The sequence below is a fragment of the Lissotriton helveticus genome, chromosome 5_1, assembly GCF_964261635.1.
Source record: "Lissotriton helveticus chromosome 5_1, aLisHel1.1, whole genome shotgun sequence".
NCBI classification, from domain to species: Eukaryota; Metazoa; Chordata; class Amphibia; order Caudata; family Salamandridae; genus Lissotriton; species Lissotriton helveticus.
In genome coordinates, this window is record NC_136065.1 from 258,107,170 (window position 1) to 258,124,857 (window position 17,688).

At 43.8% G+C, this 17,688-nt stretch overlaps 1 protein-coding gene across 1 annotated transcript in view; it reads left to right on the forward strand.

Annotated features, from left to right (window-relative positions):
• Positions 1-17,688, forward strand: part of LOC144752438 (uncharacterized) — a 408,565-nt gene that overhangs the window by 291,604 nt on the left and 99,273 nt on the right. Inside the window, exons 41-42 of the mRNA XM_078640369.1 lie at positions 9,105-9,170; positions 10,074-10,121. Of these exons, the coding sequence (XP_078496495.1) occupies positions 9,105-9,170; positions 10,074-10,121 (114 nt within the window). The remainder of the gene's footprint in view (positions 1-9,104; positions 9,171-10,073; positions 10,122-17,688) is intronic.

A 17,688-nucleotide genomic window follows, 5' to 3' on the forward strand; every position in this document is an offset into this window, starting at 1 on the left:
GGCCAAGGTTAGAAGGAAGCCCCTAAATTGCAGAGGTATAACCAACCTTCTGGTTGTACCAGGCTTGGGGTCTCTACCCTCTGAATAAAGGAGCCCATCATCCCAATACACTTTATGGGTACCTTGAGCATTCCCAGCAGCCTCAGCAGCAGCCTGCTGTCTGAGGGATTCAAGAGAAAGACAGGTTAACTGAGCCTGCCCCAAGTCTGCCCTAGAAGGTCCCCCTGTCCCCAAAAACTCAACCTGAACAGGTTCCAGTTCTTCAGGGACAGTTCCTTCAGGGGTCTCCAGATCACCTTCCTGTGAAGGCTGATCCTCACCTGTAGGCAGTTGGGAAGGCACAGCCTTTACCCTCCTGTTCTTCGTCTTGGAAGGTGCTTGGTCCATTGTTCCAGGATCCAAGACCTGAGGTTCAGAGAGGCACTTTTTGGCCTGTGACCTGGTCACAGCAAGGACATGTGATGATATCCCTAACATCTCTGCATGAGTCCTGTACTCAACTTTTGACCTTAGAGAGCTCTCCAGGTCATTGCCCAACAAACATTCAACTGGGAGATCAGCACTAACCACAACTCTTTTTAAGCCAGTTACCCCTCCCCAGGAGAAATTAACAATTGCCACACTATGTGTAGTAGTGACATTGCTGGCATTGGTCACCAGGTAATTATCACCTGGTATGTATTGTCCAGGGTCCACAAAGTTAGGTGTCACCATAGTGACACTGGCACATGTGTCCCTGTATGCTTGAGCCACTTTTTCATTAATCAAAGGCGTCTGCCTGTACTCGCCCAGATTACTGGGACTGACAGTGGTGGACAAATCTATTTCCACATCACAAATCAGAACAGCCTGTGTAGGGGTTCTGACTAGGCCAGACTCTCCCTCAGTTCCCAAGGTGATACCTACTATCCCCTTAGTTTGTGGACCAACACAGCTGACTGTACTACTGGGTGCAGGTGCCTTAGGGGCTGCAGTGTTGGGGGCTCCACCCTTTTTACACTCACTGGTACAGTGAGAGGTGTTTTTAGCAGTACTACACCAGGGTGTTCTTTGACCTTCTTTCTTCTTCTTCTTGGAAGTTTGGGACCCACCCTCAGTAGTAGTTTGGGGCCCTGTTGAAGACTTCTGGTCTTTAGCTTTTTGCTCCCCACCCTCCTGGTCTGTTTTCTTTTGGTCACCACCCTGGTTCTGGTTCTGATTATTTTGCTTAACTCTGGTTCTAACCCATTTGTCTTCCCTCTTTCCCAATTCTTGGGGAGAGGTCAGATCTGAGTCAACCAAATGTTGATGCAACTGCTGGTTCTGACAATTATTTAAAATGTGTTCTCTCATAAGTAAATTGTACAATCCTTCATAGTCTGTAACCTTACTTCCCAGCAACCAGCCCTCCAGAGCCTTAGTGGCACATTCAACAAATTCAGACCAGTTCTGAGTCTGTGTCTTCTGGGTTTCTCTGAACATTAACCTGTACTGTTCAGTGGTTAAGCCTAACCCATCTATCAGAGCACTCTTCAGGACCAGGTAGTTTCTAGAATCCCCATCACTAACTGTGAGGAGTCTGTCTCGGCCTCTACCTTCAAAGGAGAGCCACAAGATTGCTGCCCACTGCTCCTGAGGGATCTGCTGTACTCTGCAGGCTCTCTCAAGTGCAGTCATCCATTTGTGGATATCATCCCCAGCTTTGTAGGGGGGCACAATCTTACTCAGGTTTCTATTGTCATAGGACCTGTCTTTATCCTTAGGGATAGTGCTGCCACCAGTGGATCCTAATCCACTCTCTCTAGGCTTTCTTGCTCTAGCAAGTTTCTCTTTGGCCAGGGCAACTTCTAGTTCTTGCTTCTAGATCCTAAGCTCAGCCTCTCTCATTTTGGCCTCATGTTCCCTTCTCTGAGGGCTAGTCATCCCCCTTCTGGAGTGACCATGAGAGCCTCTAGAAGCTTGGGAGGTGTTGGATTCACCTGAGTGATTCCTCCTCCTCCTTTGCTCCTGGTTAAGTCCACTTGGGGGTCTGAATGGGTTGGACCCACTTTCAGTCCCAAATAGGCTTACGTTAGCCTGGTAAAGCCTGCTGACTATCACCTGACTATTTCTACCATCATCAGAATCACTTTCTTCCTCCTCCTCTTCCTCCTCCTCTTCCTCCTCCTCATCCTCAGGCTGAGTCTCTCCAGTGGTCTGGTTTTCCTCATCTATCTGGATGACAGGGACAGGGGCATCAGTGTTATCATCTTCAGAGGGAGAGCCTCCTTCTCCAGACACTTTGGGGTTAGTATGGGAGGTCTTTAGAGCTTCAGACTGGTCTAAAAGCTCTCTGAGGTGTACTGTGGTAGGGGTTGGACCCGTCTTGAGACCTCTTAAGGTACACAGTTGCCTCATTTCTTTAAAGTTTAACATAGCAAATTTGGATGGTGCCCTTGGAGGGTCACTCTCAACAGGGACAGGTCCAGTGGACCCCTCTGCTCCAGACATTGCTCTAGTGTGGGTGGATATGTTGCAATCTACCTACACTGGTGTTTACCAACTACACCTATCTAGTAGTTGTAGTCAGGGTGTGCTACTCCCTATCCTCTACAACAACTAAGTTCAGTAGAACTTAAGCATACTAGTCTTGTTTTATATGTACCTAACAGGTACCTGTATGATTTTTCAAATGATACTCTCAAAGATTGTAATGGTAAAACAACAGCAAGCTCAAATCCAAACCGCTGCTCACCAATGTGAGAAGTTGGCCTGGTATATGCTGCTCACTAGTTCTAGTGATCACCTTGTACCATGCCAAGCAACCCTTATGATGATTGGTTGTAAGTCAACCTTATAGACCAGCTATCCTAGTGGTAGCATGGACAAAGCAGTCTTAGGCTAAACTCTGTAAAGGCATGTGAAGCAAGCTGTTTTACCATACACAATCCCCTTGAATACCAAATGAAAGGACACCACACAGATATATATTGACAATATATATATTTATTTACTACAAAATATCCCCTATACTCTTTATGAGCACAGAAGCAAATGCGTTCAAACAAAACACAGTTTAAATATACAAAAGTTGCACAATATGGATGAGCCCTAGGGGCCACCTAAACCATATACTAAAATAGTGGTATATGGACCACTAATCGAAAAGGAAATAGGCCTAGGGCCTGGGGAATCGCTGGAGCTGTTCGGGACTAACAGTGAGGAAGTCGGGAAAGGCGCGCGGGACTCGGGTGCAGCGCTTAAAGCACACGCATGCATCAATGCAATGTCAATGGTGCGTAAAAGTTATAGAGTTACTGTTTTAGGAACCTTCCGACTGACCTAGAAGGAAAAAACTTTAGATCTAGGCACTAGAGGTGTGTACCAGTGTAGGAACACCGGCGTTGCTGAGTTACCTCACCCACAGGAAGCGGGTGCACAGGTGCCAAGTAGTGTCGAGTTTCGTCACGCAGGTCGATGGTGCCTGGAGATGAAGATGCTGCAGGCGGGTCGTCGAGGAGGATTCCGGTGGATCCAAGGATGGATCTGAAGAGGTGAAGACCTGAAAGCAGAGGGGACAATGTTCAAAGTCACTAGCCAGTGACTACCGTGGAACCAGGATGGAACCAGGCGATGTCGGGTGACAACAGGTAAAGAGAGGTAGCTTGTCTCCGCAGCCACGTGGACACGAAGAGGTCGAGGACGTCCAGGAGTCGATCACGAGCTGTCCCACAAAGGCTCTAGCTGATGGCGGTGTCGGCAACTTGATTGGCGCAAACAGACCTTGGCTAATGCAAGCCACGCAGGAAGTGAAGAAAGCTTGTTACTCGGACCAGCAAGGTCAGAGCGGGTGCTCCGTTTCAGGGGAGCGAGGGCCAGTCTGGAGCAACCAGACCAGCAGTGTTGTTTGTAGATTTCGTTGCCAAGATGGCCACCAGCCAACGGGCCAGTGACCGGGATGACGCGTCAAGTGGCGAAGTGCAAAAGGGCCCCACGCAGATCGTGGAGATGCTGGGGGGCTGATCTTTGGTGCAGATGCTGCTCTGTGGTGGGGCTTCTTAAACCCCAAAGCACAGTATTGAGGGTGCCTCGGGTGCTGCGCTGTCAGCTTCTCGAGGGTCTTTCAAGATGGCCGGTCCCACTTCTCTCGGTGCCTCCATGGGTCTCTTCTTTTCAGGGACTGTGGATCAAGCTGTGAGATGTCTGGAAATTCAGGTCTTGTTGGGCTCTGGGCTCGGGCTCTGGCGGGAGGCGGCGGCAAAACAGACGTCGAGTTGCTGGTTGGTGCCTGTATTCACAGGGTGGTCACTCCTTGGCCACAAGGGAGATTCTCTTCAGTCTTCTGTACAGCAGAGTGTCGAAGTCCAGTTTCAAGTCGAGTTCAGGATGATCTGAAGTCTTGGGACACAGCGCCTACTCTTATTCCAAATCTAGGGGCCGGATTACCTGCTAGGTCCCTCCTCTGGGTGGGACCAGGAAGGGGGGTGGTTACACCCCCTTTCCTTTGTCCAGCTTCGCGCCAAGACTGGGGCTGAAGAGCCCCAGCACCGGTTTAAACTGGCATATGCACTGGCATGTCTCATTCTATTCAGCCCTGTCCTACCCAATACACAAAATCCTGTCTGGGGTGGTGCTAGCACCTCCCAAGGCAGGAAACCCTTTGTCCAAGCCTCCCTCGCTGGAAGGACTCCCAGCAGTAGGAGGTCAGACTTGTGTCTGTGGTGGCAGCATCCATTTTGTGATGCTGAGGCTCATGTTTAACTTTACCCGGGTTTCAGGTTATGTACATGTCGTGTCCCTCTAGAAGGGTGGAATGCTACCCCCGTCGCCAGAACTGGCGAGGGGGTAGTATTCCAATTCGTATGACAGCTTACTCGACATGTTTTGACAAAGCCACACCAAAGATAGCATTTAACCGCGAGGTTCATAATGCACTTTAGAGTATATGGTATGGCAGTATCATGGAACAGCTAAAGAACGTGGTTCTGAAAGCCGCAGACAGGCTCAGCTCATGCTAGAGCACCATCTCACATATTCCCAAGCACTCTGCCTCCAGGATTGATGAGGCCTTCCATAGGAGTGGCTGATAGGAACATATGTGTCCATTTTAGGTTAGATATAGACATACTATACCTAAGTAAGGGGTGATTACACCGACTTACCCCAGCTGAGTGATCAACCAGTTGTGTCAAATATGGAGGCCAGGCCAGGGGTGGCATAATACATGCTGCAGCCCCTGGTAGGCCTTGGAAGCACCTATGCCCTGGGTACCTGGGGTCCACTGTTACCCCAATAAGGTGAACCAGTTCCAATTTCGTAATGCACCTAATGTGCATTGACATTAATTTAGAGAGAGAACAGCAGGCTGTGGGTCTGATTAGCAGGCCCACAGCAACATTAAGTCAGAAACCAATGAAGCAAAAAGCAAAAATTTGGGGTGACCATAGGATAGCAGATTCTACTCTCCTACACTCACCCCTCTGTTCACTGATTTAGGCAGCTATTATTAATACTTTAATTCTTTGCTCCTTTAGTCAAGTCCACTCCTCAGACATGAAGTACCATCTCTCCAAGGTCCTTTTTCATCTTTTCCATGATGCAGCCTTTTAAACACATTCACTTCCTCATATATATAAATCATCCCTGCCATTGGTCAGTGATTCTTGAATATGTACTTGCTGTTGCATAAACCCAGTTTAAAATATTTTGCCATAGTATATTTACAATTGTACATTATGGGTAATGAGTTTATAGTGCTTTTCATTTTCTTTACTGTGCCTCCTCAAATTCATATAGAAATTCATGAAATTGACCTGCACAACCACAAATTTGTAACAGAATGCCCACCCAAGGTATCCAAGGTATTAACATATTCATAGTTTAGAATGGGGAGTTCCATGGAGAGGTTGTGTTTCTGCAACTTTCTCTAACATTTAAATGTGTTTAATTTCGGGTCACCCTGAAAGGCACATTGACTAAAGAGCACTCGCTCTTCTCATTCCTGCGTCCAGTGTGGTACCACAGAACCCATTTTGGAGATTATACTTCCTTCTTGCAGAACTCAGTCATTGTCCTGCGAACCTTCAGCCTAGTCAGGTGTGTTCCACTGGGGAGGTCGTTCGCTGACCTGCCTCATTCACCTACCTGAGGCTAGGCGATGGGGACTGAATACCTCCCTCCGCAGGGTGCTGGAAGGTGGTGGGTAGGCATGCCTGGACAGCTGGAAAACAGAGCTGTGTGCTGTGGAGTGTGGCTGGGGCAGGCGTGCAATAACCGTTCGGGCCACTGGAGCTGCCTCAGCGATATCCTCAGGCTACAAGCCTACTACCTGGGCCTTTATTAGGCCTACTAGCAGTGAGATCTTGGGCGTCTGTCATGGGGGTTGGAGTGGCAGAGAAAGGGGAGAGGCTGCCGGTCCTGGTTTGGGTGCTGCTGTGGCTACCGCAGTCTTGTGGCTGCAGCTGTGGTGCACAGGGGCTGCTGAGGCATGCTGACTCGCTGCAAGGTGTGCGGACCACTGTGTGATTAGGGACAGACGCCTGCCTCAACACAGGGGACTTGGATCGAGTCAACTGTCCCGTGGCACTACGGGCTGTACCCGCACTTACAGGTGAGCCATCCCTGCTATTTTGCCACAGTGAAACCTGAGGCTAGTATATTTACGAGCACTCATTATAGGGAATGAGTTAATAGTGGTGTTTACTATTCATACCATGAATTTTTAAATTCGCTTGGGGATTCTGTCAGAGCCCCACACGTCTTACCTCTGCTTGTGAAGCGATTCCGCAAAGACGACAGGAGCTACCGCCCCTGTACCCACCTGACCCACACAGAATGTAGTACCCGGTAAGGATGAGATGGGAACAGGGAAGGAAGCCAGAAAAGAAACAAAGTACCTGGCCTGTGTGGAGCTCGGGTAGGGTCTTGGCGCCAACTGGAAGACAAAGAAGACTAAATTAGGGAATGACCTCACCTCCCCCTTCCTTTGCAGACATCTAAGCACATACAGAAAGCCTGTTCATTCGTGGACTCACCAGCGTAGCGCAGTCTGCCGTACCCAGGGTTGGATTGATGCTCCAGTCAGGTAAACCAAAGAATAGCGCTCCTGCGCATAATGTACCAACCCAAAGAATAACGCTCCTGCGCGGAAGACAAACACAAAGTACTGCGCACCTGCGCGTAGAAGAAACCCAAAGCAATGCGCTCCTGCGCGTGTGAAACACCCAAAGTATAGCGCTCCTGAGCGTTAGTGCACTACTGGTGTAAGGCACTCAACATGTGGCATTCCTGAGTAATGCAAAATCATTGATAGCGCTCCTGAGCTGTGACAGGGTTGGGGTTAACAAAGAGAAAGAAAAGCAACAATGCTTTAGCGCGGAAAACCTACCGCTCCCTCAGTGCGGCCCTCGAGGAAGTAACCAACAGTGTCCCGGTGTTCCAGCGCTGCGTTTTAGTTAGGAGCAACCCGCGCTCCCAGCGTGTGTATCGTGGAGGGAATCAGCAGCGCTCCTGCGCGGCTGCAAAGCGGAAATAAACGAACACAAGTCTTAGCGCTCCTGCGCTTGATGCTGCGACGGCACCACTGGCGGGTTCTGGCGGTCTGGGATTCACACGACTCCAAAGCGCAGACCCGGCGGGGAAACGCGGTGTTATGCGTTTCCCCCGGAAGTGCTTGCCTAGTGGGTTCAGGAAAGACTGGACCAGGACTCGACTTCCGCCGGAAGTGAGTATCCCGGTCTCTTGTATGTGCCTAGTAGCCCCCAAGGAAACGGCAAACGCCGCAACATGACAGTTTCATATGAAATGAGTGACAGTACCACAAATTCAGATATGAACACAGTCATAGATAAGAATGGGGAGTTCCATGCAGAAAGAGAATTCCCCCAAGTTTTGCTGACATTTCAAAGTCCGAACGTTCCATGTAAAAATGTACAAGACATAAGTGATTTCAGTTTGAGTAACCTAAATGGGCCACCCGGTGAATTACGGCATAATATATCTAAAAACCCTCATCATCAAACATTCTACAATGCCAACTGATGATGATTGTTAGAGATGTAGGAGGGTGCAAATAGAACTTTTTTTATTTGCACTTGATGCCTTTGGTAAGGGCGTCGACATGAGCGGCAGAACTATACTATGATTTCTGCTTGACCTAAACAAGATAATAAAAATTAATTTTCAGAAACAATGTAGAATTAGCATTAACTGTTGTTGGTGATAAAATGATTATCTTCCATATTATGTAATGCTGTATTATTGGTTCACAAATGTAGTATAATACCCTTACAGCATGTCCAACACTGCTTTTATATGGGTCTGCCCTTGTGGACATAAGGACACCACTGCACTTGATTTGGTAAGAGAGACTAAAAATGCACCTGAGAAAACTTTCAATAATTACCATAGTTTGTCTTTCATGGAGAACTCTTTCGGACTATCTCTTTTACCATTAAAGTCGACCTGCAACTGTAGTGGATAGGAAAAAGGCCATGAGGGGTATAGTAAGCAGATACTTCTCTAATAGTTATACTGGTTTTATACTAAAATCTAACATTGTTCCCAGTTCAGTGTAGATTAAGTGGCTCAGAGAGGATTTATTAAAAACTGAGTACAATTGCATGGCTGTTCACCTTGTTACGTATTGCTACTCTAAAGGCCATTCACTGTCATTCATGCATATTTTCATCCCCCTAACTCCCCTTTACTCTTAACTCCTTTACCACTATATACCATACTTCACCCCTTTACGTAACCCCTGATTCACCACTTTTGCGCATTATCCCCAGTTGGTATATAATAGTATTGTATACTTTTTCTAGGTTGTCATGAGCTTTCCATGACATCTGCTATTTTAAAAAATGATTGTATACCAAGACAAGTCTTGGTGTTCTCATACAGTTACCCATTTCCCATCAGTGGAATTACATTTTTGCAATGGTATTGACATACCTCCATTTCTTAAAATTATTGTTTGGCCTTCACTCGTGTCTCAGTCACCAATGAAAAAAGGTCAAATGCATCAGACAACCAGTATTCATCACAGATCAATTTTGATGGATTTGTGAAAGTAAAGTGGATATAAGGAGCACACCTAATTGAGTCTTGTTGTAAATGTTAAGAGTATTTCTTTTTGTTTCCTCCAGCCACCACCTCCTGATATTGCCATCCAGAGGCCAGATCAAGAAACTGAGGACACATCAATTAAACAGGTTAGCATACTCAGCCTGTTGAAATGCATTTGTGCAAATCTTACAGATATCATGTTCGGCACTGAGGCACTGGTGCTTATCACACAAAGAGAGATGTAGAGACACATTTTGACCATCATCACCATGGATATGTATTCTCGTTCAATAAACTCAGTTTCAGGTTATTTTGTCTCAGAAAAACCGGAGACTTTCATATTCACGTACTCATTAAGTGGAATAAATTATTATTGGTGTTCAGTGGTCATACCTACACCTTTTGGAGAGTCACAAAAATAGGTAACAGTACCATGAATTACTAATAGTATTCCCACACATTGGGGCAGATTTACAAGCCCCTTGCGCCTCTTTTGCGTCACTTTTCCCATGTTAAAAGTGACGCAAAAGTGGCGCAAGGGGCTTGTAAATCTGCCCCATTGTATTTAAGGTATTAACACAATTTGTAGGTTAGACTGGTGTGCACAAAACAGAAATAGTGTTTCCTCAGGTTTTTATGACATTTGCATGAGTAGTGTCAACGTAAAAATGTACAAGACATGAGTGTATTCTACTGGAACATTTTAAGGTGACTAAATGAATGATCAAAGTGTGTAATGATTACTGTTTGGACAAAATATTATAATATAAATCAATTAAAAAAAAATTGGAATTAGCTCAAGCTTTTGTTGTTGATAAAAGAATTAGATTTTACATGTTGCAATGATGTATTACTTTGTCATAAATGCAGTCTTAGCCCCTTTCATCACACTTAAACTACTTTTACGTGGATCTGGCCTTATCTAAATAAAGGTGCCACTGCAGTCATGTGTTTTATAGAGACTATGATTGCACTTGTGAAATCTGTACATTAATTTTCATAGTTTGTCATTAATAACAATTCTTTCTGACTTTTTCTGTTGCTTTTAGAGTCTGCCTCCTAGTGCAGTGGATGGTGAAAAGGGCACAAAGGACACAGTAAGTAGTTTTATTCCGAATATATACTGCTCTTTTGATAACAGTCTAAAACATTTCCCAATTCTTTGAAACTAAATGACATCAGCTTAGACTTCCTAAAAGTAGAATTAATTGATAGAATTGTTCATATTGTTAAGTATCTCCAGTTAAAAAGCGATTCAATGTAATTCATGCTCATTTTCTTCCTCTTCGCAACCTAAAAGAAGCTCACTGAATTAGCTCTTAATTCCAAATCTCTCAATCTCTTCACTTGTCTATTTTATCATTGCGCCCTTTTCTAGAAATCTAATATTTTCAACAATGATTTATATACTGTAGTATACAAAAAAGTGATGGCTAGAACGCTTGAACTAATTTCAGCTATTGTTAATTACTCGGGCCGAGTCTCAGTCAATCGTTATTTTGCAAATCACTTGGTTTAATCTGAATTAGCATGGTGGAAAAAAGAATGATGGGTTGGAATGCTACACCAAGCGACTGCCACTGGTTAGACTAATTGCAATCATTCCTTCCATCATATTTTATGTTATGTATATACTGCTACAATTTTGAGACTACTCATACACCTATCCATTTCCCGTCCCATATTTCTTGTGGAATGGTGTTCCCATAGCTCTATTTCTTAAAATTATTTTCTGACGTGCATTTATGACTCCATCCCAAATGTAAGGAGGTAAGGGACATTAGAAACCCAGTGACCACATTAGATAAACTTCAATGATTTGTGAAATCCAAATGCCAAATTACCCCACACATAATTTTATTTTGTTGTAAATGTTAGTTCTTTTTTTGTTTCTTTCAGGTATCTACAACAAATGTTGCTGACCAGAAGCTGGATCAGACAATTGAGGAAAAACCACTTGAAGAGGTTAGTATGATCAGTCTGTTGATATATGTTTGTGAAAAACTCAAGAATATCCTGTTTGGCACCGATTTTGATCATGCTTACCATGCTTAGAGGACTAGAGATACCCTTTGTCCATTATCAATGAGAGATGAGGGCCTGGTTCCAAGGTTAGATTTTCCAAACTCACGACCATCTTTGTTTTGCTGAGGCACACATTTCAGAGTCATTTAAGACTAAAGTCTTGTGCACAGAATTTGGTACTTAGTATGATCTGTTCCCGGCTATTCGCTTCACATGCTCACCCCTCTGTTCACTGATTTAGGCAGCTATTACTAATTCTTTAATTCTTTGCTCCTTTAGTCAAGTCCACTCCTCAGACATGAAGTACCATCTCTCCAAGGTCCTTTTTCATCTTTTCCATGATGCAGCCTTTTAAACACATTCACTTCCTCATATATATAAATCATCCCTGCCATTGGTCAGTGATTCTTGAATATGTACGTGCTGTTGCATAAACCCAGTTTAAAATATTTTGCCATAGTATATTTACAATTGTACATTATGGGTAATGAATTTATAGTGCTGTTCATTTTGTTTACTGTGCCTCCTCAAATTCATGTAGAAATTCATGAAATTGACCTGCACAACCACAAATTTGTAACAGAATGCCCACCCAAGGTATCCAAGGTATTAACATTTTCGTAGTTTAGAATGGGGAGTTCCGTGGAGAGGTTGTGTTTCTGCAACTTTCTCTGACATTTAAAAGTGTTTAATTTCAGGTCACCCTGAAAGGCACATTGACTAAAGAGCACTCGCTCTTCTCATTCCTGCGTCCAGTGTGGCACCACAGAACCCATTTGGGAGATTATACTTCCTTCTTGCAGAACTCAGTCATTGTCCTGCGAACAGCCTAGTCCTGCAGCCTAGTCAGGTGTGTTCCACTGGGGAGGTCGTCCGCTGACCTGCCTCATTCACCTACCTGACGCTAGGCGACGGAGACTGAATACCTCCCTCCGCAGTGTGCTGGAAGGTGGTGGGTAGGCATGCCTGGACAGCTGGAAAACAGAGTTGTGTGCTGTGGAGTGTGGCTGGGGCAGACGCGCAATAACCGTTCGGGCCAACGGAGCTGCCTCAGCAATATCCTGCAGGCTACAAGCCTACTACCTGGGCCTTCATTAGGCCTAGCAGCAGTGAGATCTTGGGCGTCTGTCATGGGGGTTGGAGTGGCAGAGCAAGGGGAGAGGCTGCCCGTCCTGGTTTGGGTGCTGCTGTGGATACCGCAGTCTTGTGGCTGTAGCTGTGGTGCACAGGGGCTGCTGAGGAATGCTGACTCGCTGCAAGGTGTGCGGACCACTGTGTGATTAGGGACAGACGCCTGCCTCAACACAGGGGACTTGGATCGAGTCAACTGTCCCGTGGCACTACGGGCTGTACCCATGCTTACAGGTGAGCCATCCCTGCTATTTTGCCACAGTGAAACCTGAGGCTAGTATATTTACGAGCACTCATTATAGGGAATGAGTTAATAGTGGTGTTTACTATTCATACCATGAATTTTTAAATTCGCTTGGGCATTCATATGAAATGAGTGACAGTACCACAAATTCAGATGTTAACACAGTCATAGCTCAGAATGGGGAGTTCCATGCAGAAAGAGAATTCCCACAAGTTTTGCTGACATTTCAAAATCCGAACGTTCCATGTAAACATGTACAAGACATAAGTGATTTCAGTTTCAGTAACCTAAATGGGCCACCCGGTGAATTATGGCATAATATATCTAAAAACCCTCATCATCAAACATTCTACAATGCCAGCTGATGATGTTTGTTAGAGATGTAGGAGGGGGCAAATAGAACTTTTTTTATTTGCACTTGATGCCTTTGGTGAGGGCGTCGACGTGAGCGGCAGAACTATACTAGGATTTCGGCTTGACCTAAACAAGATAATAAAAATTAATTTTCAGACACAATGTAGAATTAGCATTAACTGTTGTTGGTGATAAAATGAGTATCTTCCATATTATGTAATGCTGTATTATTGGTTCACAAATGTAGTATAATACCCTTACAGCATGTCCAACACTGCTTTTATATGGGTCTGCCCTTGTGGACATAAGGACACCACTGCACTTTATTTGGTTAGAGAGACTAAAAATACACCTGAGAAAACTTTCAATAATTACCATAGTTTGTCTTTCATGGAGAACTCTTTCTGACTATCTCTTTTACCATTAAAGTCGACCTCCAACTTTAGTGGATAGGGAAAAGGCCATGAGTGGCATAGTAAGCAGTTACTTCTCTAATATTTATACTGTTTTTATACTAAAATCTAACATTGTTCCCAGCTCAGTGTAGATTAAGTGGCTCAGAGAGGATTTATTAAAAACTGAGTACAATTGCATGGCTGTTCACCTTGTTACATATTGCCACTCTAAAGGCCATTCACTGTCATTCATGCATATTTTCATCCCCCTAATTCCCCTTTACTCTTAACTCCTTTACCTCTATGTACCATACTTCACCCCTTCACGTAACCCCTCATTCACCACTTTTGCGCTTTATCCGCAGTTGGTATATAATAGTATTGCATACTTTTTCCAGGTTGTCATGAGCTTTCCATGACATCTGCTATTTTAAAAAATGATTGTATACCAAGACAAGTCTTGGTGTTCTCATACAGTTACCCATGTCCCATCAATGGAATTACATTTTTTTTGTATGGTATTGACATACTTCCATTTCTTAAAATTATTGTTTGACCTTCACTCATGTCTCTGTCACCAATGAAAAAAGGTCAAAGGCATCAGACAACCAGTAGTCATCACAGATCAATTTTGATGGATTTGTTAAAGTAAAGTGGATCTAAGGAGCACACCTAATTGTGTCTTGTTGTAAATGTTAAGAGTATTTCTTTTTTGTTTCCTCCAGCCACCACCTCCTGATATTGCCATCCAGAGGCCGGATCAAGAAACTGAGGGCACATCAATTAAACAGGTTAGCATACTCAGCCTGTTGAAATGCATTTGTGCAAATCTTAAAGATATCATGTTCGGCACTGAGGCACTGGTGCTTATCACACAAAGAGAGAGGTAGGGACACATTTTGACCATCATCTACCACAGATAAGGACCTGGTTCCCTTGGTTTCTTTGTTAAATTCTTTATTGTATGGACCTTCTTGGCTTTGCTGATGCACACAATTCAGAGCACATAGAGACCTTTGCCTTGAGCATTGGTTTTGGTACACAATAAAAATTGTCCCAGACTATTCCCTTTGTCTTACCTATTTACATCTCAATGCTGTGGTGTGGTCAGTCTTTATCCACTGTTTCACTACTGCTCCTACAGTGCAGTCCAACCCTGAGAAAAGGTTCCATCTGTCAAATCTCATGTTTCATCTTTTTCTACATGTGGCCTTTCAAATACATTGTCATCCTCTGAGCTGCTGTTTTATGATTTGTGGATATGTATTCTCATTCAATAAACTCAGTTTCAGGTTACTTTGTCTCAGAAAAACCGGAGACTTTCATATTCACGTACTCATTAAGTGGAATGAATTATTATTGGTGTTCAGTGCTCATACCTACACCTTTTGGAGAGTCACAAAAATAGGTAACAGTACCATGAATTACTAATAGGATTCCCACCATTGGGGCAGATTTACAAGCCCCTTGCGCCACTTTTGCGTCACTTTTCCCATGTTAAAAGTGACGCAAAAGTGTCGCAAGGGGCTTGTAAATCTGCCCCATTGTATTTAAGGTATTAACACAATTTGTAGGTTAGACTGGTGTGCACAAAACAGAAATAGTGTTTCCACTGGTTTTTATGACATTTGCATGAGTAGTGTGTCAACGTAAAAATGTACAAGACATGAGTGTATTCTACTGAACCATTTTGAGGTGACTAAATGAATGATCAAAGTATGTAATGATTACTGTATGGACAAAAATATATAATATAAATCCATTAAAAAAAATGTGGAATTAGCTCAAGCTTTTGTTGTTGATAAAAGAATGAGATTTTACATGTTGCAATGATGTATTACTTTGTCATAAATGCAGTCTTAGCCCCTTTCATCACACTTAACACTACGTTTACGTGGATCTGGCCTAATCTAAATAAAGGTGCCACTGCAGTCATCTGTTTTATAGAGACTATGATTGCACTTGTGAAATCTGTACATTAATTTTCATAGTTTGCAATTCATAACAATTCTTTCTGACTTTTTCTGTTGCCTTTAGAGTCTGCCTCCTAGTGCAGTGGATGGTGAAAAGGGCACAAAGGACACAGTAAGTAGTTTTATTCTCGAATATATACTGCTCTTATGATAACAGTCTAAAACATTTCCCAATTCTTTGAAACTAAATGGCATCAGCTTAGACTTCCTAAAAGTAGAATTAATTGATAGAATTGTTCATATTGTTAAGTATCTCCAGTTAAAAAGCGATTCAATGTAATTCATGTTCATTTTCTTCCTCTTTGCAACCTAAAAGAAGCTCACTGATTTAGCTCTTAATTCCAAATCTCTCAATCTCTATCTCTTCACTTGTCTATTTTATCATTGCGTCCTTTTCTAGAAATCTATTTTTTTCAACAATGATTCATGTACTGTAGTATACAAAAAAGTGATGGCTAGAACGCTTGAACTAATTTCAGCTATTGTTAATTACTCGGGCTGAGTCTCAGTCAATCGTTATTTTGCAAATCACTGGGTTTAATGTGAATTAGCATGGTGGAAAAAAGAATGATGGGTTGGAATGCTACACCAAGCGACTGCCAGTGGTTAGACTAATTGCAATCATTCCTTCCATCATATTTTATGTTATGTACCAGCAACCAGTCCCGACGTTGTCCGTGTATGAATTGCTGCCGGTCAGTAGTATATTGTTTTGTAGGATTTCGTTTTGATAGCATTTCTTATCTGTGACAGGCCTGTGAAACGCTCCGATTCACAGTGCACTGCTGACGCACTTAAGAGTGCACGTTCAGTAGTGTGTGAACTCGAGTTTCCCTACTTTATTTTTCCTTGCAATATTATGTAGCGCGAACTCGACAACATGGCATGAGCACAATTTACATTACAGAAGAACACATTCATTTGTGGTTGGCACGGGGAGACAAAGCGATTTGCCTGGAATCACAGGATGTTGAGCTGATGCAGAGATTCAAACATAGCTCCCCAGCTCTAAAGTTCGCAATTCTAGAACTTGTGGCGGGAGGTGTGTCTAAAAGTGTATGTCGGTGCTGGTCATCAATGAGAGAGACCTGTGCATTTTTCAAATGGGTGGTGAAAAAATATGAGTGTTGCTGGAGATGTGGGCCGCCGTGCCACCAATGCACTTACCGGGGGAGGGTAAACACCCACTATTCCGTAACTTTCTTTCCGCATGCCATGACTCCGTAATGCCATTATAACGCATGGCATTACATTTTATGTGCTTTTACCACGCATACATTTACAACTAAATTCGTTGTAAATGCATGAATGGTAAAAGCATGTTGTTTTGAAAATGTTTGGATAAGGTAAGTATGAGTATAGGGGTATATGTTTTGGGGTACTGAGGTATATATTTTGGGGTGTTTGGGTATTTTAAGGGTTCAGATATAGTTTTGGGTTATGGGGTACAGAGGTAGTTTTAGGGTTTAGGGATAGGTATGGGTTTTGGAGTACAGGGGTATTTTTAGGGTTCAGGGCAAGGTTTGGGTTTTGGGGTATAGGGGTATTTTGAGGGTTCAGGGGTAGGTTTGGATTTTGGGATACCGGGGTATTTTAAGAGTTCAGGGCTAGGTTTGGGTTTAGGGGTATTTTTAGGGTTCATGGCTAGGTTTGGGGGCACAGGGGTATTTTAGGGTTCAGGGGTAGGTTTGGGTTTTGGGGTACAGAGTTATTTTTAGGGTTCAGGGCTAGGTTTGGGTTTTGGGTACAGTGGTATTTTAGGGTTCAGGGGTGGTTTTGGGGTACAGTGGTATATTTAGGGTTCAGGGCTAGGTTTGGATTTTGAGGTACAGGGGTATTTATAGGGTTCAGGGCTAGGTTTGGGTTTTGGGGTACAGGGGTATTTTTAGGGTTTAGGGATAGGTTTGGGTTTTGAGGTACAGGGTATATTTATTGGGTTAAGATGGGTTAGTGTTTAAGGGTATTGGGGTATTTTAAGGAGTACGGGTGGGTTATGATTATGGTGTGCAGGGGTATTTAAAGGGAGCAGGGTGGGATTAGCACACGATATGAGACATGGCATGAAGGGCGGAACGAACCACACGCCCGCACCGTTTGTCACGCCCCCAGCACACGCCCCCTGCACAACCCAGACACGCCCACACGGGACTACTTTGCTGGCACGGTTCTTTTACCTTTTAAATGTATATGGTGGGCATCTGCGTAGCCTATATCCTTCTGCTGCAACTGCCCTTTCCAACGTTGTATTGGGTGTTGTGATTGGTGCTGTGGTTCCTGAGATTACCCGCCTCAAAGGTTTGGGCTCCTTCTTTATTATATTAGTATACATATACTGTTACAATTTTGAGACTACTCATACACCTATCCATTTCCCGTCACCCAAATGTATTTCTTGTGGAATGGTGTTCCCATGCTCTATTTCTTAAAATTATTTTCTGACTTGCATTTATGACTCCATCCCAAATGTAAGGAGGTAAGGGACATTAGAAACCCAGTGACCACATTAGATAAACTTCAATGATTTGTGAAATCCAAATGCCAA